Source organism: Oncorhynchus masou, chromosome 1, assembly GCF_036934945.1.
Source record: "Oncorhynchus masou masou isolate Uvic2021 chromosome 1, UVic_Omas_1.1, whole genome shotgun sequence".
In the NCBI taxonomy this organism is placed as follows: domain Eukaryota; kingdom Metazoa; phylum Chordata; class Actinopteri; order Salmoniformes; family Salmonidae; genus Oncorhynchus; species Oncorhynchus masou.
The window spans coordinates 35,016,435-35,043,295 of record NC_088212.1 but is presented as its reverse complement, the minus strand read 5'-3'; the positions used below and the strand labels follow the sequence as shown (position 1 = coordinate 35,043,295).

The 26,861-nt window shown below is 46.6% G+C and overlaps 1 protein-coding gene across 1 annotated transcript; it reads right to left on the bottom strand.

The window, feature by feature from the left end:
• Nucleotides 1–202: 202 nt before the first annotated feature.
• Nucleotides 203–26,501, bottom strand: LOC135543058 (B-cell linker protein-like). The gene is made up of 19 exons (XM_064970162.1): nt 26,321–26,501; nt 23,641–23,666; nt 23,484–23,518; nt 23,258–23,298; nt 23,066–23,159; nt 22,783–22,877; nt 22,602–22,665; nt 10,404–10,514; nt 10,082–10,110; nt 9,833–9,869; nt 9,555–9,633; nt 9,263–9,290; nt 9,038–9,068; nt 8,736–8,841; nt 4,013–4,050; nt 3,438–3,481; nt 3,184–3,252; nt 2,409–2,567; nt 203–1,969 (listed from the first exon to the last, which is right to left on the bottom strand). The coding sequence occupies exons 1-19, from the start codon at nt 26,327–26,329 to the stop codon at nt 1,853–1,855; spliced, it is 1,212 nt and encodes a 403-aa protein (XP_064826234.1). The 5' UTR covers nt 26,330–26,501; the 3' UTR covers nt 203–1,852.
• Nucleotides 26,502–26,861: the final 360 nt, after the last annotated feature.

Below are 26,861 nucleotides of genomic sequence, written 5' to 3'. Positions count from 1 at the left end.
CCTTTACCCCACCCTGTGAAAAGTGTCTAGTAGTGAGAAAATATGTTGAGATTGTAAAAGAGGAATTTAAATGATGTATTAGTCAAGGTAGGAGTAGGCATTTCGCTGCACCTTCAATAACATGTGCGCGACCAATTTGATTTGATTTATGCTATGAATGTGCACCATACCGGTAACTCCTAAAATAATAGAAACACTTGAGTAAATGAGGTACAGAAAGTATATTGAAGCAGGTGATTTCACACAGGTGTAGTTCTTGAGTTAATTAAGCAATTAACATCCCATGCCTAGGGTCATGTAAAAAAAAATGCTTTTGGCTGTCGTGGTTATTTCCTCATAGGATGACAATGCTCCCATGTGCAGGACACGAATGATTTGATGATCATGACAACAATGTAAACTATATGCCATGGCCGTCTGTCACCAGTTCTCAACCCAATTTAACACTTATGGAAGATTCTGAAGAAACCCCCCTGAGTGAGTTTTCCACCAACATCAACAATTTCTTGTGGAAGAATGTTGTCACATCCCTCCAATAGAGTTCCAGACACTTGTAGAATTCATGCCAAGGTGCATTGAAGCTGTTCTGGCTTGTGGTGACCTAACGCCTTATTGACACTTTGTTGGTGTTTCCTTTATTTTGGCAGTTACCTGTAGTTTAGAACACCTACTCATTCAAGGGTTTTTCTTAAATTTTACTATTTTCTACATCGTAGAATAATAGTGAAGACATCAAAACTATTAAATAACACATATGGAATCATGTAGTAACCAAAAAAGTGTTAAACAAATCAAAATATATTTGAGATTCTTCAATTAGCCACCCTTTGCCTTGATGGCAGCTTTGCACACTCTTGGCATTCTCTCAACCAGCTTCATGAGGTAGACACCTGGAATGCATTTCAATTAACAGGTGTGCCTTCTTGAAAGTTAATTTGTGGAATTAGTGAATCCTTGCATTTATGGAGATCTAAACTAACAACTTTGAGGGAAATAAATGCCATTCACGCTGTTGTGTTGCAAATACAACAAAATGATAAAACACAAACAGGATTTCAAAACATTTCAGACTATATTATTATATAAATAGAAACTTACAGATGGCCCACTTACACAGTATTCAGTCACAACACAGGTGTAGACAAAATTGAATTCCCCATCACTCACTGAAACAAGCACTGCATAAAGACTCAGAGCAAGAATGAGGTATTGAATATACCTTTTCATAGACTACTCACTACTCTATTCAGGTGCAAGGATTTTAAAATTAATCTAATTTAAATCAAAAATAGGTTAATAAAGTCATAGACATAATTACAGCATACTTAAACACACAAACACATACAGTACACAGATATATGGTAATATGTACACTTCTAGCCATTTTGATCACAAAACAAAAACAAGGGTTTGTAATGGATATCTTGTGGTGAGGAACATGACGATTGAAGGTAGTATTTCCAAGTTATCAAATGTATTTAGTTATTAATGGTAGCATTTAATGTACTTTATGAATGGGCTGGTGTAGGTGAGATACACATTTCTGTGGGTTATGAAAGTATTTTTGTTTTGTCACATACAGAGAAGTGAAATGTACAGGTGCAGTGATATGTTTTTTTTTTTACAGGGTCAGCAATAGTAGCACGGCGGCCCTGGAGCAAATTAGGTGCCTTGCTCAAGGGCACATTGACCGATTTTTCACCTTATCGACTCAGGTATTCAAATCAGCGACATTTCAGTTACTGGCCCAACACTCTAACCGCTAGGCTACCTGCCACCCTATAGTAGTGTAGTGTAGTTTGTCAGGCTGGGTGGGTGATATATATTGTGTGTGGGTTATAGATAATGTAGTTTATGGATGGGCTGGATGGGTGAGATACGTGGTGTGCTTGGCCTGACTCTTGCTATCGATCAGCAGCAGTTGGTTATTCTTGTGGTGAGAGATGATCTCCTGGAGACTACTGAAAAACTATGAGAGAGAGATGGAGGGAGTAGCGAGGGAAAGAGAGAGGTAGAGAGAGTTACTACATTATAGTTATTGCAGAGGTTACAGTACGGTACTAAGTTGCATTCCTTCATCTCTTTTCCACACATCCTCCGTTCCTCCCACATCCCCCTCTATCCCACCTGACCTCTTCATTCTTTTCCCCCCACATTCTCCCTTCGCAAATTCTTTTTGCAAATCCTCCTTTCCTCCTGTGGCCTCTGTCTTTTCCCCTCTCCTTATCCCCCTCTTCTCCTCCCTACCCTCTCACATTTTCATTTCCCCCTCTCTCTTTCTCTCTTTCTCGCTCTCTCTCTCTCTCTGTGTCCCCCATCTCAACACTCTCATCCTCATCCTCCAATTTTCTTTCACCGATTCATTATTTTACCCCTTGTTTAGCACTCTACCCCCCCTGTCTTTTCACCTCCTCGTTCTTCTTGCCCTCCTTTCCGAGGGCGTAGCCGCGTGTCTCCTCCAGAAAGCGGATGGGGATGTTATAGACCTTCTGTCTGTATAGGACAGCCAGTGTGTAGGGCTGACGGGCGTTCTGGGCTGAACTGTGACGTATCAGGAATGCCCCGTCCTACAAGAGGGAGAGAGGGGGGAGGAATAGGCCGCGGGAGGGAGGGGAGGGAGGGAGGGATATCAGTATCAAAACCCACAGCGTCTTTGAATGAGCATATATGAATCAGACTCAGTGATGGTGTGTGTATGTGTCAGCTGTAACCCGAGGCTACACACACACAGTCAAATAAAGGAGAGTTATGATCGAGATTACTCTCACCACGTTACTTGTCTATTTCAGCGTGAAATGAAACAGGTCGGCTGTGTTAGTAAAGACAAAGGGCCAGAGACAGATACGCTCATATAATCAGCAGCATTATAACACATAATCACAAAACATCAGCAGCTACTGAGCAACATATAGAGAGGAGGGGAGAGAGCCACAGAGGACCAAGTGGACAGGCTAATAGATCAATGAAGTATTGATTCACTGTTGAGGAATACTGACTAACTAACTATAACTAATCATATTGATTCAGGAATCACATTGGCCAGGTCCTTTAGAGCTGGGGATTCTTTACCTCTAAGTCATTTTCAGTTTTTCTTTTATATGGTACTTCAAGAACTGTGTGTGTGTGTATTTTCTTGCATTTGTGTGTGTGTGTGTCTGCTCATCTCTGGTGTGTGTATCCCACCTTGTTGATCTGCATTAAGAGGTCCTCAGCAGTCTTTCTATTGCAGTTTCCAGCGAACCACTCTTTCTCCTGTAACATTACCACAGTTCTCTATGACGCACTCCACTGCCTGCCACCACAGTTATATCCAAGGATACCCCATACTTCAGGTATATCACCATTTAACTAAGGTTTGCAGCAACATTTGTAGGACTTTAACACGGTATTATGCATGGTTACATGAGAGGTACAGTATGAGAGTGGAAGGCACATACCTCCTTTCCTGCCTGCATGTTTGTCTTCATACCAGAGGGAGAAACTTTGGCATAGAGAGAAATAATGAGTTGTTGACCAACGTGTAAAGTGCTCTACAGCAGGGTTTCCCAAACTTGGTCCTGCCCCCTCCCCTGGGTGCATGGTTTGGGTTTTGCCCTAGCACTCCACAGCTGGGGGCGGGGGTGCAGGACCAAGTTTAGGAAACCTTGCTCTACAGTCTATTCAAAATAAAGCATGTAGTTACAATCAAGGCCACAAGTATGCTGGACAACACTACTGACAGTAGCCACAGTCACCCTAGTTGACGGGGTTAAACAAGTAATAATTATGTTATAATGAAAATGGCTTCCAATTCACATAGGTAACGAAAAATGAACAATATGCACCTCCAACATGTTCATATTATGTGGACAGAAAAACAACACAAATGTAAAGAAATTAAGGATGTCCTTCACTCTGATTAGCAAACCACAGTTGGAGCATTTCAGAGTTCCACACATCCTTTATTTCCATTTCTATCTTTCTATCCTTCAGCTGTGACCCAAAACTGGTCCTGTTCCCAGCATGCTCTTACCTGCTGCGGTAGTGTCTATAATGGGCGGGGGAGGGGGGCTGCAACACAGACAACAGGTCCAATGTTAGCCAACATGCTTACTATAATAGATGAGCAATATAGGCCTGTGGCTACAACACCATTGAATACGCAAGAACAGTAGGCCTTCATACTTCAATGACTTAGCTAAGTTATCACAAATCAAACTTTGTCACATGCACCGAATACAACAAGTGTAGAACTTAAGGTGAAATGGTTACTTACAAGCCCTTAACCTACAGTGCAGTTCAAGAAGAGTTAAGAAAATATTTACCAAATAAACTGAAGTGAAAAATAATCAAAAGTAATACAATAACATAACAATAAAAAAGCTATATACAGGGGGTACCGGTACCGAGTCAGTGTGCGGGTGTACAGGTTAGTTGAGGTAATTTGTACATGTAGGTAGAGGTGAAGTGACTATGCATAAATAAACAGCAAGTAGCAGCAGTGTACAAAACAAATGGGGGGGTTCAATGTAAATAGTCCGGTGGCCGTTTTATTAATTGTTCAGCAGTCTTATGGCTTGGGAGTAGAAGCTGTTACGGAGGCTTTTGGTCCAAGACTTGGCGCTCCAGTACTGCTTCCCGTGCGGTAGCAGAGAGAACAGTCTATGACTTGAGTGACTGGAGTCTCTGACAATTTTATGGGCTTTCCTCTGACACCGCCTATTATATATAGGTCCTGGATGGCAGGAAGCTTGGCCCCAGTGATGTCCTGGGCTGTACGCAATACCCTCTGTAGCGCCTTACCGTCAGATGCCGAGCAGTTGCCATACCAGGCGGTGATGCAACCAGTCAGGATGCTCTCAATGGTTCAGCTAAAGAACTTGTTGATGATCTGGGGACCCATGCCAAATCCTTTCAGTCTCCTGAGGGGGAAAAGGTTTTGTCGTGCCCTTTTCATGGCTCTCTTGGTGTGTTTGATGATAGTTCGTTGGCGATGTGGACACCAAGAAACTTGAAACTCTCGACCCGCTCCACTACAGCCCCGTTGATGTTAATGGGGGCCTGTTCGGCCCACCTTTTCCTGTTGTCCACAATCAGCTCCTTTGTCTTGCTCACATTGAGGGAGAGGTTGTTGGCCTGGCACCGCACTGCCAGTTCTCTGACCTCCTCCCTATAGGCTGTCTCATCATTGTCTGTGAACAGGCCTACCACTGTTGTGTCGTCAGCAAACTTAATGATGGTGTTGGAGTCGTGTTTGGCAAGACAGTCGTGGGTGAACAGGGAGTACAGGAGGGGACTAAGTACACACCCCTGAGGGGCCCCAGTGTTGAGGATCACTGTGGCAGATGTGTTGTTGCCTACCCTTACCACCTGGGGGCGGCCCACCAGGAAGTCCAGAATCCAGTTGCAGAGGGAGGTGTTTAGTCCCAGGGTCCTTAGCTTAGTGATGAGCTGCGTGGGCACTATTGTGTTGAATGCTGGGTTGTAGTCAATGAACAGCATTCTCACATAGGTGTTCTTTTTGTCCAGGTGAGAAAGTGCAGTGTGGAGTGTGATTAAGATTGTGTCATTGTGGATCTGTTGAGGCTATATGCAAATTGGAGTGGGTCTAGGGTATCCGGGAAAATGTTGTTGATGTGAGCCATGACCAGACTTTCAAAGCACTTCATGGCTACCGACGTGAGTGCTACGGGGCGGTAATCATTGAGGCAGGTTACCTTCGCTACTTTTGGCACATGGAATATGGTGGTCTGCTTGAAACATGTAAACTCAGCAAAAAAAGAAACGTTCTCTCACTGTCAACTGTGTTTATTTTCAGCAAACTTAACATGTGTAAATATTTGGATGAACATAACAAGATTCAACAACTGAGACATAAATTGAACAAGTTCCACAGACATGTGACTAACAGAAATTGAATAATGTGTCTCTGAACAAAGGGGGGGTCAAAATCAAAAGTAACAGTCGGAATCTGGTGTGGCCACCAGCTGCATTAAGTACTGCAGTGCATCTCCTCATGGACTGCACCAGCTTTGCCAGTTCTTGCAGTGAGATGTTACCCCACTCTTCCACCAATGCACCTGCAAGTTCCCGTACATTTCTGGGGGGGGGGGGGGAATGACCCTAGCCCTCACCCTATTATCCAACAGGTCCCAGACGTGCTCAATGGCATTGAGATCCGGCCTCTTCGCTAGCCATGGCAGAACACTGACATTCCTGTCTTGCAGGAAATCACACACAGAATGAGCAGTATGGCTAGTGGCATTGTCATGCTGGAGGGTCATGTCAGGATGAGCCTGCAGGAAGGGTACCACATGAGGGAGGAGGATGTCTTCCCTGTAACACAACGTTGAGATTGCCTGCAATGACAACAAGCTCAGTCCGATGATGCTGTGACATACCGCCGCAGACCATGATGGACCCTCCACCTCCAAATCGATCCCTCTCCAGAGTACAGGCCTCGGTGTAACGCTCATTCCTTTGATGATAAACGCAAATCTGACCATCACCCCTGGTGAGACAAAACCGCGACTCGTCAGTGAAGAGCACTTTTTGCCAGTCCTGTCTGGTCCAGAGACGGTGGGTTTGTGCACATAGGCAATGTTTGGTGAGGACCTGACTTACAACAGGCCTACAAGCCCTCAGTTCAGCCTCTTTCAGCCTATTGCGGACAGTCTGAGCACTGATGGAGGGTTTGTGCATTCCTGGTGTAACTCGGGCAGTTGTTGTTGCCATCTTGAACCTGTCCTGCAAGTGTGATGTTCAGATGTACCGATCCTGTTCAGGCGTTGTTACACGTGGTCTGCCACTGCGAGGACGATCAGCAGTACGAACATTGCAATATATTGCCCTGGCCACATCTGCAGTCCTCATGCCTCCTTGCAGCATGCCTAGGGCATGTTCACACAGATGAGCAGGGACCCTGGGCATCTTTCTTTTGATGTTTTTCAGAGTCAGTAGAAAGGCTTCTTTAGTGTCCTAAACTTTCATAACTCTGACCTTAATTGCTGTGTCTTAACGACCGTTCCACATGTGCATGTTCATTAACAGGGTCCTGAAAAAGTTGATGTTTCTTTTTTTGCTGAGTTTAGGTATTATAGACTGGGTCAGGGAGAGATTGTATGTTGACCTGTTTAAAGGTGTAGTAGTTGTAGTAGGATTCAATCTTAATCCTGTATTGCCTGTTTGATGATTCGTCTGAGGGCATAGCGGGACTTCTTATAAGCATCCGGATTAGTGTCCCGCTCATTGAAAGCACCAGCTCTAGCCTTTAGCTCGCTGCGGATGTTGCCTGCAATCCATGGCTTCTGGTTGGGATATGTACCCACGGTCACAGTGGTGACGAAGTCGTTGATGCACTTATTGATGAAGCTGATGACTGAGGTGGTATACACCTCAATGTCATTGGATGAATCCCGGAACAAATTCCAGTCTGTGCTAGCAAAACAGTCCTGTACCGTAGCATTCGCGTCATCTGACCAGGTCACTGGTACTTCCTGCTTTTGTTTTTGATAATAAGAAGGAATCAGGAGGCTAGAATTATGGTCAGATTTGCCAAATGGAGGGCGGGGGAGAGCTTTGTATGCATTTCTGTGTGTGGAGTAAAGGTGGTCTAGAGGTTTTTTTCCTCTGGTTGCACATATGACATGCTGGTAAAATGTTTGTAAAACTGACTTAAGTTTGCCTGTATTAAAGTCCCCAGCTAATAGCAGCGCTGCTTTTGATTGAGCATTTTCTTGCTTGCGTATGGCCTTATAGAGTTGGTTGAGTTGCTGTCTTAGTGCCAGCATCGGTCTGTGGTGGCAAATAGACAGCTTCAAATAATATAGATGAGAACTCTCTTGGTAGATAGTCTGGTCTACAGCTTTTCATAAGGTACTCTACCTCAGGCGAGCAATACCTCGAGATTTATTTAATATTTAACATCACGCACCAGCTGTTATTGACAAAAAGACACACACCCTCACCCCTCGTCTTACCAGACAAAGCTTCATCTATATTCTGCTGGTGCATGGAAAATCCCGCCAGCTCTATATTATCGCTGTGGTCGTTCAGCCACGACTCGGTGAAACATAAGATATTCCAGTTTTTAATGTCCCGTTGGTAGGATAGTCGTAATCGTAGGTCATCAATTTAGATTTTCCAATGATTGCATGTTAGAACGGATGGCAGTGGGAGTTTACTCGCTTGCCTACGGATTCTCAGAAGGCAGCCTGACCTGCGCCCCCTTTTCCTTCGTCTTTTCTTCACGCAAATGATGGGGATTTGGGCCTGTTCCCGGGAAAGCAGTATATCCTTCTCATCGGACTCGTTAAAGGAAAAAGCTTCTTCCAGTTTGAGGTGAATAATCGCTGTTCTGATGTCCAGAAGTTATTTTCAGTCATAAGAGACGGTAGCAGCAACATTATGTACAAAATAAGTTACAGACAGTACAAAAAAAACTAAGAAAATGGCACAGTTGGTTAGGAGCCAGTAAAATGTCAGTCATCCTATTCGGCGACATCTTAACACTTCAAACATAAGATCCTCTTTATAGACCTCAACAGAATGGAAATCGTCATCAGGCAATACTAAGTGGTATCCATGTGTTTGACTGTTGCTGCTTGTACAGGACTGAAAGTTCATAAAGCATGAACCTGCATCACATGTTTAACACATGTAAAACATGTACTGTATGTTATTGCAGCGTATAGCGTGGTCTCATCCAGTGTGTACATGCATAGTGCTGTGAGAGTGGCTGTGTTCCCAAGCCTCACCTGGGTTTGGGTTCCTTTAGGGATGCAGGGAGGGGGGGTTTGATGCCTGGGGTGGGTGGGGGCAGCTTGCCAGGGAACGTGGAGCGTTTCACATCAGGCGGAGGAGCTGGGGAGGGTCACAGAAACACAGCAATGGACCAGGTTCTGCATTTTCACTTCATGGTTGTGTTCCAAATGGCACTCAGTTCCCAATGTAGGGCTCTGGTCAAAAGTAGTGCATGTAGGGAACAGGCCATTTGGGATGCAGACATTATCATCATGATCCATCTATTTTTAGTCAGACAGAATGTAGCGTCACTTACCTGTCTTTGCCTCACTGACCAGTAGAGAACTCTGGAATGCAGGAAAGTGTGAAACTCATTCAAATGTGGACACAGATAAGGCCTACACTCCTGCACTAAAAAACATGTTCAGTGGAGAATCTCTCAAATAGGCAAATTCTGTGTTAGAAACTGGCCAGTGTTGTGATGTGTTAAATCATGTGCCCGTAGTGTGTTAAATAATGTGTGAACCATGGAGAAACTCACCGACTTGGCTCTGGGTACTGGAGGTTTTCTACAGAGAAAGACAGACAGACATACATGATGGGATGGAGCTGATATTGCATGTCAAACAATAAAACTCAAAAACAATAACATGGCTTCTCTCATGACATAGAATGGCACTGGTTTCAGGGATGGTGTCAAGTCCAGTTTAACCCAGTCAATTCAGTTACGCATTTGCATAACTATGAAAAGAATGGAAGTGGTGATATACACCTAAATTACACCAAGATGAGTTTGTGCATTTTTCATCTCATGTCTTGACAGGTGTACTCACATGGGCATGGGGGGAGGGGCAATTGCTGTCTTGGGTAGGAGGGGCATCCTTATGGGCCCGCGAGGAGCAGGGGGGCAAGCTGGAGAAACAGGAGTACTTGTTCTTGACAGTGCCAAGGATTATTTTCTCTCAAAATAAGCTAAATACGTTTTTTCTTTAATAATTTGGAATTCATGTCCTGTCTCTTTATCTCATATAAAATATATTCTCTAGTCAAAACCTCAGTATAAATGCATTGACACTGAGGCTGTATTAGTGGTTCTACAGGAGTAACTGACCTGCTGTGGGCTCCAGATACAGGTCATCACTGTCTGCCTGAAACAGAGACACAACACGCATATTAATCACCTCTCTCTGGCCGAATTAGAAATTGTCCAGAGACCAGACATCTCATGGCCCTATGGAACTATGAATATACTGATTGTCCATCAAGGATGTTTTAAAAGGGTACAGCAGATAAAAAGGCTAAGGTTTGGGGGTTGGAGTTAGGGGTGAGGCTCTGTCTGTTAACGATGTGTTGGGCTCACCTGTCCTTCATTAGGATCCAGGTAGACATCTGCAAAGAGAAACAGAGGCTGATGCTGTTGCAGAATCACACATCCCTCTAGTGGTGACTTGATGTAATAGCACACCAATGTCCTATCAGGGTTCCAGGGTGTGACTATTGGTCGAGATCCTGCACGACTACATTGCAGATGCATGCCAGATCTTACAACAACTGGATAGGTATTTAACATATCAGCTATGCACAGTCGATGACTTGGAATGCATCCAATGGTTGATGCAATGCACTGCTTGCACCTAAATTAGTAGTCGGGCAGAAACTAGACCTATAACTGTAGTGTTTACCTTCCTCTGCAGGGGGAGGGGTGGGAGCAGGGGCAGGGCGGGAAGGAGGAGGGGCAGACTTCTTAGGAGTAGACCTTTTCCCTGGCTTCTCCTTCCTGTCTACCTCAGGAGCTAGAGAGAGAGAGAGAGAGGGAAGCTTGACCATCTCAAACCTAACTTACTCGTTTGTTTAAGTTAATTCCCCTGTACAATTACATGCCTCAAGAATTATATGAACTTTTACACATTTTCATCAATCAACATTCATATCTATATATAGGGCACAATTCATATCCACATTTAAAATACACAATCATCATATAGGATAAACTCCCACCCATCCAGGACATTTATTTGAAACGGTGCCTGAGGAAGGCCCGCGGCATCATCAAGGACCCCACACACCCCAGCCAAGAGCTGTTCACTCCCTTACTGTCGAGCAGACGTTATCGGACCATGAGGTCGGATACCAACAGGCTCAGAGACAGTTTCTATCTACAAGCCATCAGACTGCTGAACACTTGAACTGGATTGACCTGCTCTGCTCTGATTCTCCGCACATTAGCACACATGCACTCACTCACACACCCACACAGACATACACACATCCACACACATATTCAGGCTACACACACATCACAACTGCTGCTACCAGACTCAGGTCTGTTCAACGCTGGTCTGAATAATCGGATTCCAAGCTTCAAGATTGCTTCGATCATGTGGATTGAGATATGTTCCGCATAGTGTCCAAGAATAACATTGATGAATACGCTGATTTGGTGAGCGAGTTTATTAGCAAGTGCATCCACTGCTTTTAATCAGGGCAAGGTGACCGGAAACATGACCGAATACAAACAGTGTAGCTATTCCCTCCTCAAGGCAATCAAACAAGCTAAGCGTCAGTATAGAGACAAAGTAGTTGCAATTCAACGGCTCAGACACGAGAGGTATGTGGCCGGGTCTACAGTCAATCACGGACCACGATGTCTTGCTCCCAGACAAACTAAACAACTTCTTTGCTTGCTTTGAGGACAACACAGTGCCACTGACACGGCTCGCTACCAAAACCTGCGGGCTCTCCCTCACTGCAATCAACATGAGTAAAATATTTAAACGTGTTAATCCTCGCAAGGCTGCCGGCCCAGACGGCATCCCAAGCCGTGTCCTCAGAGCATGTGGAGACCAGCTGGCTGGAGTGTTTATGGACATATTCAATCAATCCTTATCCCAGTCTGCTGTTCCCACATGCTTCAAGAGGGCCATCATTGTTCCTGTTCCCAAGAAAGTGAAGGTAACTGAGTTAAATGACTATCGCCCCGTAGCACTCACTTCCGTCATCATGAAGTGCTTTGAGAGACTAGTCAAGGACCATATCACCTCCACCCTACCTGATAGATAGATAATAGAGAAAGGATGATAGAGAGAAGATAATACAGAAAGAATGATAGAGAGAAGATAATACAGAAAGAATGATAGAGAAAGGAGAACAGGGAGGGGAGGATAGAGAGGAGGGTAGAAAGAAGAGGATAGAGAGAAGAGGATAGAGAGAGAGGAGGATAGAGAGAGGAGGGGAGGATAGAGAGGGGAGGATAGAGAGAAGAGGATAGAGAGAGGGGAGGATAGAGAGAGGGGAGGATAGAGAGAGGAGGTTAGAGAGAGGAGGATAGAGAGAAGAATAGAGAAAGAGACAGGGGAGGATAGAGAGAGGGGAGGATAGAGATATAGCCAGGGGAGGATAGAGATATAGCCAGGGGAGGATAGAGATATAGCCAGGGGAGGATAGAGAAGATGATAGAGAGAGGAGGGCATAGAGGGGAGGATAGAAAAATGAAGATAGAGAAAGAAGGATAGAGAGAAGATGATAGAGAAAGAAGGATAGAGAGAAGAGATAGAGAAATAAGGATAGAGAGAAGATGATAGAGAAAGAAGGATAGAGAGAAAAGATAGAGAAATAAGGATAGAGAGAAGAGGATAGGGAGAAAGGATAGAGAGAAGAGGATAGGGAGAGGGGAGGATAGAGAGAAGAGGATAGGGAGAAAGGATAGAGAGAAGAGGATAGGGAGAGGGGAGGATAGAGAGAAGAGATAGAGAAAGAAGGATAGAGAGAAGAGGATAGGGAGAAAGGATAGAGAGAAGAGGATAGGGAGAAGAGGATAGGGAGAAGAGGATAGGGAGAGGGGAGGATAGAGAGAAGAGATAGAGAAAGGAGGATAGGGAGAAAGGATAGAGAGAAGAGGATAGGGAGAGGGGAGGATAGAGAGAAGAGGATAGGGAGAGGGGAGGATAGAGAGAAGAGGATAGGGAGAAAGGATAGAGAGAAGAGGATAGGGAGAGGGGAGGATAGAGAGAAGAGATAGAGAAAGAAGGATAGAGAGAAGAGGATAGGGAGAAAGGATAGAGAGAAGAGGATAGGGAGAAGAGGATAGGGAGAAGAGGATAGGGAGAAGGGAGGATAGAGAGAAGAGAGAGAAAGGAGGATAGAGAAAAGAGGATAGGGAGAAAGGATAGGGAGAAGAGGAGGATAGAGAGAAGAGAGAGAAAGAAGGATAGAGAGAAGAGAGAGAAAGAAGGATAGAGAGAAGAGGAGGATAGGGAGAGGGGAGGATAGAGAGAAGAGGAGGATAGGGAGAGGGGAGGATAGAGAGAAGAGGAGGATAGAGAGAAGAGGAGGACAGGGAGAGGGGAGGATAGAAAGAAGAGGAGGACGGGGAGAGGGGAGGATAGAGAGAAGAGGAGGATGGGGAGAGGGGAGGATAGAGAGAAGAGGAGGATAGGGAGAGGGGAGGATAGAGAGAAGAGGAGGATAGGGAGAGGGGAGGATAGAGAGAAGAGGAGGATAGGGAGAGGGGAGGATAGGGAGAAGAGGAGGATAGGGAGAGGGGAGGATAGAGAGAAGAGGAGGATAGGGAGAGGGGAGGATAGAGAGAAGGGGAGGATAGAGAGAAGGGGAGGATAGAGAGAAGAGGAGGATAGAGAGAAGAGGATAGGGAGAGAAGAGGAGGATAGAGAGAAGAGGATAGGGAGAGGGGAGGATAGAGAGAAGAGGATAGGGAGAGGGAGGATAGAGAGAAGAGGATAGGGAGAGGGAGGATAGAGAGAAGAGGATAGGGAGAGGGGAGGATAGAGAGAAGAGGATAGGGAGAGGGGAGGATAGAGAAAAGAGGATAGGGAGAAGAGGAGGATAGAGAGAGGAGGATAGAGAGAGGAGGATAGGGAGAAGAGGAGGATAGAGAGAGGAGGATAGGGAGAAGAGGAGGATAGAGAGAGGAGGATAGAGAGAAGAGGAGGATAGAGAGAAGAGGAGGATAGAGAGAAGAGGAGGATAGAGAGAGGGGAGGATAGAGAGAAGAGGATAGAGAGAAGAGGTTAGGGAGAGGGAGGATAGAGAGAAGAGGATGATAGAGAGAAGAGGAGGATAGAGAGAAGGGGAGGATAGAGAGAAGAGGATAGGGAGAGTGGAGGATAGAGAGAAGAGGAGGATATAGAGAAGAGGATAGGGAGAGGGGAGGATAGGGAGAGGGGAGGATAGAGAGAAGAGGATAGGGAGAGGGGAGGATAGAGAGAAGAGGATAGGGAGAGGGGAGGATAGAGAGAAGAGGATAGGGAGAGGGGAGGATAGAGAGAAGAGGATAGGGAGAGGGGAGGATAGAGAGAAGAGGATAGGGAGAGGGGAGGATAGGGAGAGGGGAGGATAGAGAGAAGAGGATAGGGAGAGGGGAGGATAGAGAGAGGAGGATAGAGAGAAGAGGAGGATAGAGAGAGGGGAGGATAGAGAGAGGGGAGGATAGAGAGAAGAGGATAGAGAGAAGAGGATAGGGAGAGGGGAGGATAGAGAGAAGAGGAGGATAGAGAGAAGAGGATAGGGAGAGGGGAGGATAGAGAGAAGAGGAGGATAGAGAGAAGAGGATAGGGAGAGGGAGGATAGAGAGAAGAGGATAGGGGAGAGGGAGGATAGAGAGAAGAGGATAGGGAGAGGGGAGGATAGAGAGAAGAGGATAGGGAGAGGGGAGGATAGAGAGAAGAGGATAGGGAGAGGGGAGGATAGAGAGAGGAGGATAGAGAGAAGAGGAGGATAGAGAGAGGGGAGGATAGAGAGAGGGGAGGATAGAGAGAAGAGGATAGAGAGAAGAGGATAGGGAGAGGGGAGGATAGAGAGAAGAGGAGGATAGAGAGAAGAGGATAGGGAGAGGGGAGGATAGAGAGAAGAGGATAGGGAGAGGGGAGGATAGAGAGAAGAGGATATGGAGAGGGGAGGATAGAGAGAAGAGGAGGATAGGGAGAGGGGAGGATAGAGAGAAGAGGAGGATAGGGAGAGGGGAGGATAGAGAGAAGAGGAGGATAGGGAGAGGGGAGGATAGAGAGAAGAGGAGGATAGAGAGAAGAGGATAGGGAGAGGGGAGGATAGAGAGAAGATGAGGATAGAGAGAAGAGGATAAGGAGAGGGGAGGATAGAGAGAAGAGGATAGGGAGAGGGGAGGATAGAGAGAAGAGGATAAGGGGAGGGGAGGTTAGAGAGAAGAGGATAGGGAGAGGGGAGGATAGAGAGAAGAGGATAGGGAGAAAGGATAGAGAGAAGAGGAGGATAGGGAGAGGGGAGGATAGAGAGAAGAGGAGGATAGAGAGAAGAGGATAAGGAGAGGGGAGGATAGAGAGAAGAGGATAGGGAGAGGGGAGGATAGAGAGAAGAGGATAGGGGGAGGGGAGGTTAGAGAGAAGAGGATAGGGAGAGGGGAGGATAGAGAGAAGAGGATAGGGAGAAAGGATAGAGAGAAGAGGATAGGGAGAGGGGAGGATAGAGAGAAGAGGAGGATAGAGAGAAGAGGATAGGGAGAGGGGAGGATAGAGAGAGGAGGATAGGGAGGGGAGGATAGAGAGAAGAGGAGGATAGAGAGAAGAGGATAGGGAGAGGGGAGGATAGAGAGAAGAGGATAGGGGAGGGGAGGATAGAGAGAAGAGGATAGGGAGAGGGGAGGATAGAGAGAAGGGGAGGATAGAGAGAAGAGGATAGGGAGAGGGGAGGATAGAGAGAAGAGGAGGATAGAGAGAAGAGGATAGGGAGAGGGGAGGATAGAGAGAAGAGGATAGGGAGAGGGGAGGATAGAGAGAAGAGGATAGGGAGAGGGGAGGATAGAGAGAAGAGGATAGGGAGAGGGGAGGATAGAGAAAAGAGGATAGGGAGAGGGAGGATAGAGAAAAGAGGATAGGGAGAGGGGAGGATAGAGAGAAGAGGATAGGGAGAGGGGAGGATAGAGAGAAGAGGATAGGGAGAGGGGAGGATAGAGAGAAGAGGATATGGAGAGGGGAGGATAGAGAGAGGAGGATAGAGAGAAGAGGAGGATAGAGAGAAGAGGAGGATAGAGAGAAGAGGAGGATAGAGAGAAGAGGAGGATAGAGAGAGGGGAGGATAGAGAGAAGAGGATAGAGAGAAGAGGTTAGGGAGAGGGGAGGATAGAGAGAAGAGGATGATAGAGAGAAGAGGAGGATAGAGAGAAGGGGAGGATAGAGAGAAGAGGATAGGGAGAGGGGAGGATAGAGAGAAGAGGATAGGGAGAGGGGAGGATAGAGATAAGAGGATAGGGAGAGGGGAGGATAGAGAAAAGAGGATAGGGAGAGGGGAGGACAGAGAGAAGAGGATATGGAGAGGGGAGGATAGAGAGAAGAGGATAGGGAGAGGGGAGGATAGAGAGAAGAGGATAGGGAGAGGGGAGGATAGAGAGAAGAGGATAGGGAGAGGGGAGGATAGAGAGAAGAGGATAGGGAGAGGGGAGGATAGAGAGAAGAGGATAGGGAGAGGGGAGGATAGAGAGAAGAGGATAGGGAGAGGGGAGGATAGAGAGAGGAGGATAGAGAGAAGAGGAGGATAGAGAGAAGAGGAGGATAGAGAGAAGAGGAGGATAGAGAGAGGGGAGGATAGAGAGAAGAGGATAGAGAGAAGAGGTTAGGGAGAGGGGAGGATAGAGAGAAGAGGATGATAGAGAGAAGAGGAGGATAGAGAGAAGGGGAGGATAGAGAGAAGAGGATAGGGAGAGGGGAGGATAGGGAGAGGGGAGGATAGAGAAAAGAGGATATGGAGAGGGGAGGATAGAGAGAAGAGGATAGGGAGAGGGGAGGATAGAGAGAAGAGGATAGGGAGAGGGGAGGATAGAGAGAAGAGGATAGGGAGAGGGGAGGATAGAGAGAAGAGGATAGGGAGAGGGGAGGATAGAGAGAAGAGGATAGGGAGAGGGGAGGATAGAGAGAAGAGTATAGGGAGAGGGGAGGATAGGGAGAGGGGAGGTTAGAGAGAAGAGGAGGATAGAAAGAAGAGGATAGGGAGAGGGGAGGATAGAGAGAAGAGGATAGGGAGAGGGGAGGATAGAGAGAAGAGGATATGGAGAGGGGAGGTTAGAGAGAAGAGGATAGGGAGAGGGGAGGATAGAGAGAGGAGGATAGAGAGAAGAGGAGGATAGAGAGAAGAGGAGGATAGAGAGAAGAGGATAGGGAGAGAAGAGGAGGATAGAGAGAAGAGGATAGGGAGAGGGGAGGATAGAGAGAAGAGGATAGGGAGAGGGGAGGATAGAGAGAAGAGGATAGGGAGAGGGGAGGATAGAGAGAAGAGGATAGGGAGAGGGGAGGATAGAGAGAAGAGGATAGGGAGAGGGGAGGATAGAGAAAAGAGGATAGGGAGAGGGGAGGATAGAGAGAAGAGGATAGGGAGAGGGGAGGATAGAGAGAAGAGGATAGGGAGAGGGGAGGATAGAGAGAAGAGGATAGGGAGAGGGGAGGATAGAGAGAGGAGGATAGGGAGAAGAGGAGGATAGAGAGAGGAGGATAGAGAGAGGAGGATAGGGAGAAGAGGAGGATAGAGAGAGGAGGATAGGGAGAAGAGGAGGATAGAGAGAGGAGGATAGAGAGAAGAGGAGGATAGAGAGAAGAGGAGGATAGAGAGAAGAGGAGGATAGAGAGAGGGGAGGATAGAGAGAAGAGGATAGAGAGAAGAGGTTAGGGAGAGGGGAGGATAGAGAGAAGAGGATGATAGAGAGAAGAGGAGGATAGAGAGAAGGGGAGGATAGAGAGAAGAGGATAGGGAGAGTGGAGGATAGAGAGAAGAGGAGGATAGAGAGAAGAGGATAGGGAGAGGGGAGGATAGGGAGAGGGGAGGATAGAGAGAAGAGGATAGGGAGAGGGGAGGATAGAGAGAAGAGGATAGGGAGAGGGGAGGATAGAGAGAAGAGGATAGGGAGAGGGGAGGATAGAGAGAAGAGGATAGGGAGAGGGGAGGAGAGAGAAGAGGATAGGGAGAGGGGAGGATAGAGAGAAGAGGATAGGGAGAGGGGGAGGATAGAGAGAAGAGGATAGGGAGAGGGGAGGATAGAGAGAAGAGGATAGGGAGAGGGGAGGATAGAGAGAAGAGGATAGGGAGAGGGGAGGATAGAGAGAGGAGGATAGAGAGAAGAGGAGGATAGAGAGAGGGGAGGATAGAGAGAGGGGAGGATAGAGAGAAGAGGATAGAGAGAAGAGGATAGGGAGAGGGGAGGATAGAGAGAAGAGGAGGATAGAGAGAAGAGGATAGGGAGAGGGGAGGATAGAGAGAAGAGGAGGATAGAGAGAAGAGGATAGGGAGAGGGGAGGATAGAGAGAAGAGGATAGGGAGAGGGGAGGATAGAGAGAAGAGGATAGGGAGGGGAGGATAGAGAGAAGAGGATAGGGAGAGGGGAGGATAGAGAGAAGAGGATAGGGAGAGGGGAGGATAGAGAGAGGAGGATAGAGAGAAGAGGAGGATAGAGAGAGGGGAGGATAGAGAGAGGAGGATAGAGAGAAGAGGATAGAGAGAAGAGGATAGGGAGAGGGGAGGATAGAGAGAAGAGGAGGATAGAGAAGAGGATAGGGAGAGGGGAGGATAGAGAGAAGAGGATAGGGAGAGGGGAGGATAGAGAGAAGAGGATATGGAGAGGGGAGGATAGAGAGAAGAGGAGGATAGGGAGAGGGGAGGATAGAGAGAAGAGGAGGATAGGGAGAGGGGAGGATAGAGAGAAGAGGAGGATAGGGAGAGGGGAGGATAGAGAGAAGAGGAGGATAGAGAGAAGAGGATAGGGAGAGGGGAGGATAGAGAGAAGATGAGGATAGAGAGAAGAGGATAAGGAGAGGGGAGGATAGAGAGAAGAGGATAGGGAGAGGGGAGGATAGAGAGAAGAGGATAAGGGGAGGGGAGGTTAGAGAGAAGAGGATAGGGAGAGGGGGAGGATAGAGAGAAGAGGATAGGGAGAAAGGATAGAGAGAAGAGGAGGATAGGGAGAGGGGGAGGATAGAGAGAAGAGGAGGATAGAGAGAAGAGGATAAGGAGAGGGGAGGATAGAGAGAAGAGGATAGGGAGAGAGGGGAGGATAGAGAGAAGAGGATAGGGGGAGGGAGGTTAGAGAGAAGAGGATAGGGAGAGGGGAGGATAGAGAGAAGAGGAAAGGGAGAAAGGATAGAGAGAAGAGGATAGGGAGAGGGGAGGATAGAGAGAAGAGGAGGATAGAGAGAAGAGGATAGGGAGAGGGGAGGATAGAGAGAGGAGGATAGGGAGAGGGGAGGATAGAGAGAAGAGGAGGATAGAGAGAAGAGGATAGGGAGAGGGGAGGATAGAGAGAAGAGGATAGGGGGAGGGGAGGATAGAGAGAAGAGGATAGGGAGAGGGGAGGATAGAGAGAAGGGGAGGATAGAGAGAAGAGGATAGGGAGAGGGGAGGATAGAGAGAAGAGGAGGATAGAGAGAAGAGAGGATAGGGAGAGGGGAGGATAGAGAGAAGAGGATAGGGAGAGGGAGGATAGAGAGAAGAGGATAGGGAGAGGGGAGGATAGAGAGAAGAGGATAGGGAGAGGGGAGGATAGAGAAAAGAGGATAGGGAGAGGGGAGGATAGAGAAAAGAGGATAGGGAGAGGGGAGGATAGAGAGAAGAGGATAGGGAGAGGGGAGGATAGAGAGAAGAGGATAGGGAGAGGGGAGGATAGAGAGAAGAGGATATGGAGAGGGGAGGATAGAGAGAGGAGGATAGAGAGAAGAGGAGGATAGAGAGAAGAGGAGGATAGAGAGAAGAGGAGGATAGAGAGAGGGGAGGATAGAGAGAAGAGGATAGAGAGAAGAGGTTAGGGAGAGGGGAGGATAGAGAGAAGAGGATGATAGAGAGAAGAGGAGGATAGAGAGAAGGGGAGGATAGAGAGAAGAGGATAGGGAGAGGGAGGATAGAGAGAAGAGGATAGGGAGAGGGGAGGATAGAGATAAGAGGATAGGGAGAGGGGAGGATAGAGAAAAGAGGATAGGGAGAGGGGAGGACAGAGAGAAGAGGATATGGAGAGGGGAGGATAGAGAGAAGAGGATAGGGAGAGGGGAGGATAGAGAGAAGAGGATAGGGAGAGGGGAGGATAGAGAGAAGAGGATAGGGAGAGGGGAGGATAGAGAGAAGAGGATAGGGAGAGGGGAGGATAGAGAGAAGAGTATAGGGAGAGGGGAGGATAGGGAGAGGGGAGGTTAGAGAGAAGAGGAGGATAGAAAGAAGAGGATAGGGAGAGGGGAGGATAGAGAGAAGAGGATAGGGAGAGGGGAGGATAGAGAGAAGAGGATATGGAGAGGGGAGGTTAGAGAGAAGAGGATAGGGAGAGGGGAGGATAGAGAGAGGAGGATAGAGAGAAGAGGAGGATAGAGAGAAGAGGACGATAGGGAGAGGGGAGGATAGAGAGAAGAGGATATGGAGAGGGGAGGATAGAGAGAAGAGGATAGGGAGAGGGGAGGTTAGAGAGAAGGGGATAGGGAGAGGGGAGGATAGAGAGAGGGGGGATAGAGAGAGGAGGATAGAGAGAAGAGGATAGGGAGAGGGGAGGATAGAAAGAGGAGCATAGAGAGAGAGGGGAGGATAGAGAGAGAGGGGAGGATAGAGAGAGAGGGGAGGATAGAGAGAGAGAGGAGGATAGAGAGAGAGAGGAGGATAGAGAGAGAGAGGAGGATAGAGAGAAGAGGATAGAGACAGGGGGATAGAGAGAGGAGGATAGAGAGAGGGGAGGATAGAGAGAGGGGGATAGAGAGAGAGGAGGATAGAGAGAGGGGAGGATAGAGAGAAGAGAGAGAGAGGAGGATAGAGAGAAGAGAGAGAAGAGGATAGAGAGAAGAGGATAGAGAGAAGAGGATAGAGAGAAGAATATAGAGAGAGGAGGATAGACAGAAGAGGATAGAGAGAAGAGGATAGAGAGAAGAGGATAGAGAGATGATAGAGAGAAGATGATAGAGAGAAGATGATAGAGAGAAGAAAGAGAGGAGGATAGAGAGAAGAAGATAGAGAGGGGAGGATGGAGAGAAGATGATAGAGAGGAGGATAGAGAGAAGAAGATAGAGAGGGGAGGATGGAGAGGGGAGGACAGAGAGAAGATGATAGAGAGAGGAGGATAGAGAGAGGAGGATAGAGAGAGGAGGATAGAGAGAGGAGGATAGAGAAAAGAGGATAGGGAGAGGGGAGGATAGAGAGAAGAGGATAGGGAGAGGGGAGGATAGAGAGAAGAGGATAGGGAGAGGGGAGGATAGAGAGAAGAGGATAGGGAGAGGGGAGGATAGAGAGAAGAGGATAGGGAGAGGGGAGGATAGAGAGAGGAGGATAGAGAGAAGAGGAGGATAGAGAGAAGAGGAGGATAGAGAGAAGAGGAGGATAGAGAGAGGGGAGGATAGAGAGAAGAGGATAGAGAGAAGAGGTTAGGGAGAGGGGGAGGATAGAGAGAAGAGGATGATAGAGAGAAGAGGAGGATAGAGAGAAGGGGAGGATAGAGAGAAGAGGATAGGGAGAGGGGGAGGGGAGGGGAGGATAGAGAAAAGAGGATATGGAGAGGGGAGGATAGAGAGAAGAGGATAGGGAGAGGGGAGGATAGAGAGAAGAGGATAGGGAGAGGGGAGGATAGAGAGAAGAGGATAGGGAGAGGGGAGGATAGAGAGAAGAGGATAGGGAGAGGGGAGGATAGAGAGAAGAGGATAGGGAGAGGGAGGATAGAGAGAAGAGTATAGGGAGAGGGGAGGATAGGGAGAGGGGAGGTTAGAGAGAAGAGGAGGATAGAAAGAAGAGGATAGGGAGAGGGGAGGATAGAGAGAAGAGGATAGGGAGAGGGGAGGATAGAGAGAAGAGGATATGGAGAGGGGAGGTTAGAGAGAAGAGGATAGGGAGAGGGGAGGATAGAGAGAGGAGGATAGAGAGAAGAGGAGGATAGAGAGAAGAGGAGGATAGAGAGAAGAGGAGGATAGAGAGAAGAGGATAGGGAGAGGGGAGGATAGAGAGAGGAGGATAGGGAGAGGGGAGGATAGAGAGAAGAGGATATGGAGAGGGGAGGATAGAGAGAAGAGGATAGGGAGAGGGGAGGTTAGAGAGAAGGGGATAGGGAGAGGGGAGGATAGAGAGAGGGGGGATAGAGAGAGGAGGATAGAGAGAAGAGGATAGGGAGAGGGGAGGATAGAAAGAGGAGCATAGAGAGAGAGGGGAGGATAGAGAGAGAGGGGAGGATAGAGAGAGAGGGGAGGATAGAGAGAAGAGGATAGAGAGAGAGAGGAGGATAGAGAGAGAGAGGAGGATAGAGAGAAGAGGATAGAGACAGGGGGATAGAGAGAGGAGGATAGAGAGGGGAGGATAGAGAGAGGGGGATAGAGAGAGAGGAGGATAGAGAGAGGGGAGGATAGAGAGAAGAGAGAGAGAGGAGGATAGAGAGAGAGAGAGAGGAGGATAGAGAGAAGAGGATAGAGAGAAGAGGATAGAGAGAAGAATATAGAGAGAGGAGGATAGACAGAAGAGGATAGAGAGAAGAGGATAGAGAGAAGAGGATAGAGAGATGATAGAGAGAAGATGATAGAGAGAAGATGATAGAGAGAAGAAAGAGAGGAGGATAGAGAGAAGAAGATAGAGAGGGGAGGATGGAGAGAAGATGATAGAGAGGAGGATAGAGAGAAGAAGATAGAGAGGGGAGGATGGAGAGGGGAGGACAGAGAGAAGATGATAGAGAGAGGATGATAGAGAGAGGAGGATAGAGAGAGGAGGATAGAGAGAGGAGGATAGAGAGAGGAGGATAGAGAGAGGAGGATAGAGAGAGGAGGATAGAGAGGGGAGGATGGAGAGAAGATGATAGAGAGAGGAGGATAGAGAGAGGAGGATAGAGAGAAGATAGAGAGGGGAGGATGGAGAGAAGATGATAGAGAGAGGAGGATAGAAAGACAGGATAGAGAGAGGTGTCTCACGTTTCTTGGTGTTGGGGTCGATGTAGAACTCCTCAGGGTCAGGCTGATGGTGAGGCTGCTGTTTCTATAGAGGGGAAAGACAACATTAAATAACACTAAAGGTATGCAGACACACAGAGACAGACATGCAGACACACAGAGACGGGCTAGCCAGAGGTAGGCATGGGCATTGATAGTTTACCGATGCTTTGCCCATGGGCGCCATCTTGGCTGGCCTTGGGGGTGGAGCTGCCTGCCTTTTGGGAAGAACACGATTGGACCTCTCTGAAGAACTATCTGTGGAACACAAAAACAGCAACAAGAAAATGGTGTTTTCACATAAAAACACACCTCAAAACATTACATACAAATTATAACTTGAGATCCACGCACCAAACTCCCATTGGCATCAATGCATACTTTCCATGAAAGTCAGATTTCAGCTAATCTCAAATGAGAATGATAGTCTACAGGGGTGGTGTTACCTAAATAGACGTTCTCCTCTACATGTCTGGGAGGAACCTTCATGGCCGGTCGCTCACAGGGGGGAGCCTCATATGTGTTCCCATCCTCATCGTCCTGTGATACACACAAGAAGACCACACAGGACCTCTCAACAAAATATCCATTGGCGTGTCAGTCTGGGTCCGTGTGTATGTGTGTGTTTTTCGACTTACAAACTCATCTTCTGGCCAGCCACCATACCCCGCATTGTTCTCTGAAACAAATCAATAGAGACAGAGAGAAAGTAGAGAAGGGGGATGGAGAAAGAGAGAGAGAAATTGGGGAGAGGAGAGGTAGAGCGACGAGGGAGAGAGCAGAAGAAGCACATCACAATAGAACTTCCATATAGAGGATCCCTATAACAACGATCATAATAAGGGGGATTTCCTGAAGGCTCACCTATTCTTTTGGGTGGAGCTGGAGGCCCACTGTGTCTGTAATGAAAAAGAGAGATGTTACTTGCGTGCTGTGTCATGTCAGTGGCTTATGATTCTGGCCAGAGGAAGGCATATAAGACTGAAGAACAAAACGTTTATCTACACTGTATGCTACTTACAGGTTCTTCAATTTTCCAAAGAAACTCTGAAAAAGACAACAGAATTGACTGTGAAGTCTGTAGCACACACACGAACACAATCACGATGCAATCTCAACAATATTGTTTTCATACCGGTTGTGTGACATCATACGATAAACGGTGTCGTTACACTATATGTCTGGCTCATCCCAGATATTTACATGTAATTAACTCTCCCATCAGACTCGCTATCAGAGCTACTACACAGGCTGTGTCATTGACTGCTTTATGTTCCGAAGGTCACTAAGCTAGACAAAAGAGCTCTAATCCAAAGCCAAGACCTCAGGTCAGAATAAATTAGAATGAAACAACTTTGAAGATGACTAACGATCACAAACTACCACAGGAGAATATTGATAATGTAGATGTCCCAACAATCTAAAAGACGTCTTTTATACTAGCCTTAGTAGGTGAAAGAAACCATTTACACAAATGATTACACAAAGGACAAATGATCTAGTGAAGCCACATCAATGTGTGTATGTGGGAGAGGAGGATAATAGAGGCTGTAATGTGTGGCACACTGTCCCCGTGATGAAACAGATGGCTAAAACCAGGAAGTGTACTTGGCTGTGTTTTCACAGCATGGCAGGTCAGAGAAGAGAGGAAGGACTGATGTAAATTATCCCAGAAATAGAGAGGGGGAGGGAAAGAGGAGAATGAGACAGGGAGAGGGGATATGGGGGGGTGGGAGGCAAGAGAAGAACAGTTTGAGTTGATTCACCTGGTTAATGTTTAGATATCCTGTGCGTCAACATTGATAATGAACAAAGCCAGCCCACATGGTCTTTGCTAAAGTCTCTCTTTAGCAAACAAATCTATTTTCTGTTCTACTGTATCCCATTACTTAAACAGTGTCATTATCAATCAACGAATCAGTCAATCTATCAACTAATCATTCAATGAAACTTTTATAGACTGCAGGGATTCTCTGGCATTATGGTTAGCCAGCTGTAGGTCTGTTTAATTGGTGGAAAGGAAGATGTCATGAGTCATAACTGATATCTATGCCTCAGGTCGACACTACTTTGAATATAATTTCCCCCATTGTTACAGTCCTAGGCGCCGTCTTTAACATATTCATGTCCTGACACGTCTTAAATCACGAGCATGTCCTGTTTAGTGTTGTTAACTGAATAACTCAACTACCTTTGAAGTAGTTTGTATATAGACCAAGAAAGACCGCAACATGTTGATTACGAAATATATGATAGTACAGCAAATACAGCAAGTAAGCTGAGGATTCCTTACTTTGTTATTGTTTGTGGTCCAGGCAGCAGAGTTTAAATCTGTCATGCATGTTCATTATCCAATTAACAGTATCTGCGTAAACCCTTTCAAATAGCAGTCTGAATATCCCAGTCTAATTTTAGAGAAGGGAGCTGGCAATGTGTTCAATAATGAGCTCGGCTTGACAACATCTATGATATGAAAACGATACATTTATGGTTGTATTCTGAGCTAGCCCTTTAAGCAAGGGAGAGTGATAGTGACCACAGAAAATGACATTGTTATGGACCGTGGGAGACCATAAACTACCAGTAGAAAAGGGAAATGGCCGTGTGACTATGAATCGTATCTGATGCAAACAGGGACAGAGCTCAGTGCAGTTGCACTGGCTAATGTTCACAGGTGTGCTGGCTTCTGGTTCTGCCTAGTGAAGTGCAATGGTACAGCCATACATGTATTGGGTAACTATTTTCTAGAGGTTTATCTTACAGTGTATTTCACATCATGGCACCTTACTATTGTACAAGCAAAACCCTTAGCTATCATGGACTACTAGGCCAGATAGCCTCCCAGTATGTGATCGTGGCTACTACGACCTCTTCCAAGAGGTCTGCACCTTTCTGGCACAGATCAGTTGGTTGTGGCTCCCTCTGGCCACATCCCAATATCTCTCCTTCTTCCCAAAGTTTGCACTTCTTCACTTACCTTCACTGATTTAAAAGATAATGACTGATATAAGAAATATGGTGGAAACCCTCTCTGGCCCAATCCCGTCAATCCTATGCTTTTAAATGTGTGTGAAGTAGTGAACGAGTGTACACTTCAGGAGAAAGGAGATATTATCGGCACATACCCCCAGAAACACCAATGGATCTCAAGCCCTGCATCAGCTGTTCCCTTTCAACCACTACACGTATCATTATTTAATAACAAATAAATAAATCATTAACCACTATTAATGCGCATGGACATGTTGCAGTGCAAACCTTTCATTTAGGGAATGATTTTAATGACTGGTAAACATTCTAATCTTAGGCATTACACAGCTGTGTGAGTGTTGATATTGGGTGCTTGTGTAGGCAGAGAAATTGAAAGCAATAACTGGGAGCAGGTGACACCGTTTACTTGATCAACAACAGAGCCACTGTACGAAAAGTGAAAGTCCACACTGTATAACACTGTAAAGCTGTATGACTCATCATTATAACAATCCTCACAGTTCTCCATTCCGTAATGAAGGTAGCCTACTACTGTATTTCTAAGTTTCTGAACAATTTGTTGCAACGTTATATGCAAATTGGGCTGTGTGTAATTTCCTTTTATCAACGCAAAGTGAGACATCTGTACAAAGTTTAAATGTTCTAACGTTTATATGTTCTATCATTGTCTGATTATTTTCAGAAGGTAACAAATTGAAACTGTACATTACCATTGTCATAATTTTGGAGTCTCTCTTCTCAACTCATGAGGAAATTCCTTTGTTGCTGACCTCAGATGCAAATACACATTAGAGTAAGAGCTGGACAAGGAACACTGAACTATGAACAGTTAGGCTAGCAGCGACAACAGTCCTGATGCGCCTCTCTCTCTCTCTCTCTGATCATTTGCATTCCACCCCGTCACTCTGACTGCTAAGTGCCACCTGGTTTACAGCCTAGCCTACTTGTTTGTCACGCCCTGGTCGAAATATATGTTTGTCTTCATTTATTTGGTCAGGCCAGGGTGTGACATGGGTTTTTGTGGTGTGTTTTGTCTTGGGGGTGTATAGCATAGTCTATGGCTGCCTGAGGCGGTTCTCAATCAGAGTCAGGTGATTATCGTTGTCTCTGATTGGGAACCATATTTAGGCAGCCATATTCTTTGAGTATTTCGTGGGTGATTGTTCCTTTGTGTGTTTGTAGTCACTGTATAGGTTTGCACGTTCCGTTTGTTGTTTTGTATCGTAAGTTTTCATGTCTCGTTCATTTACA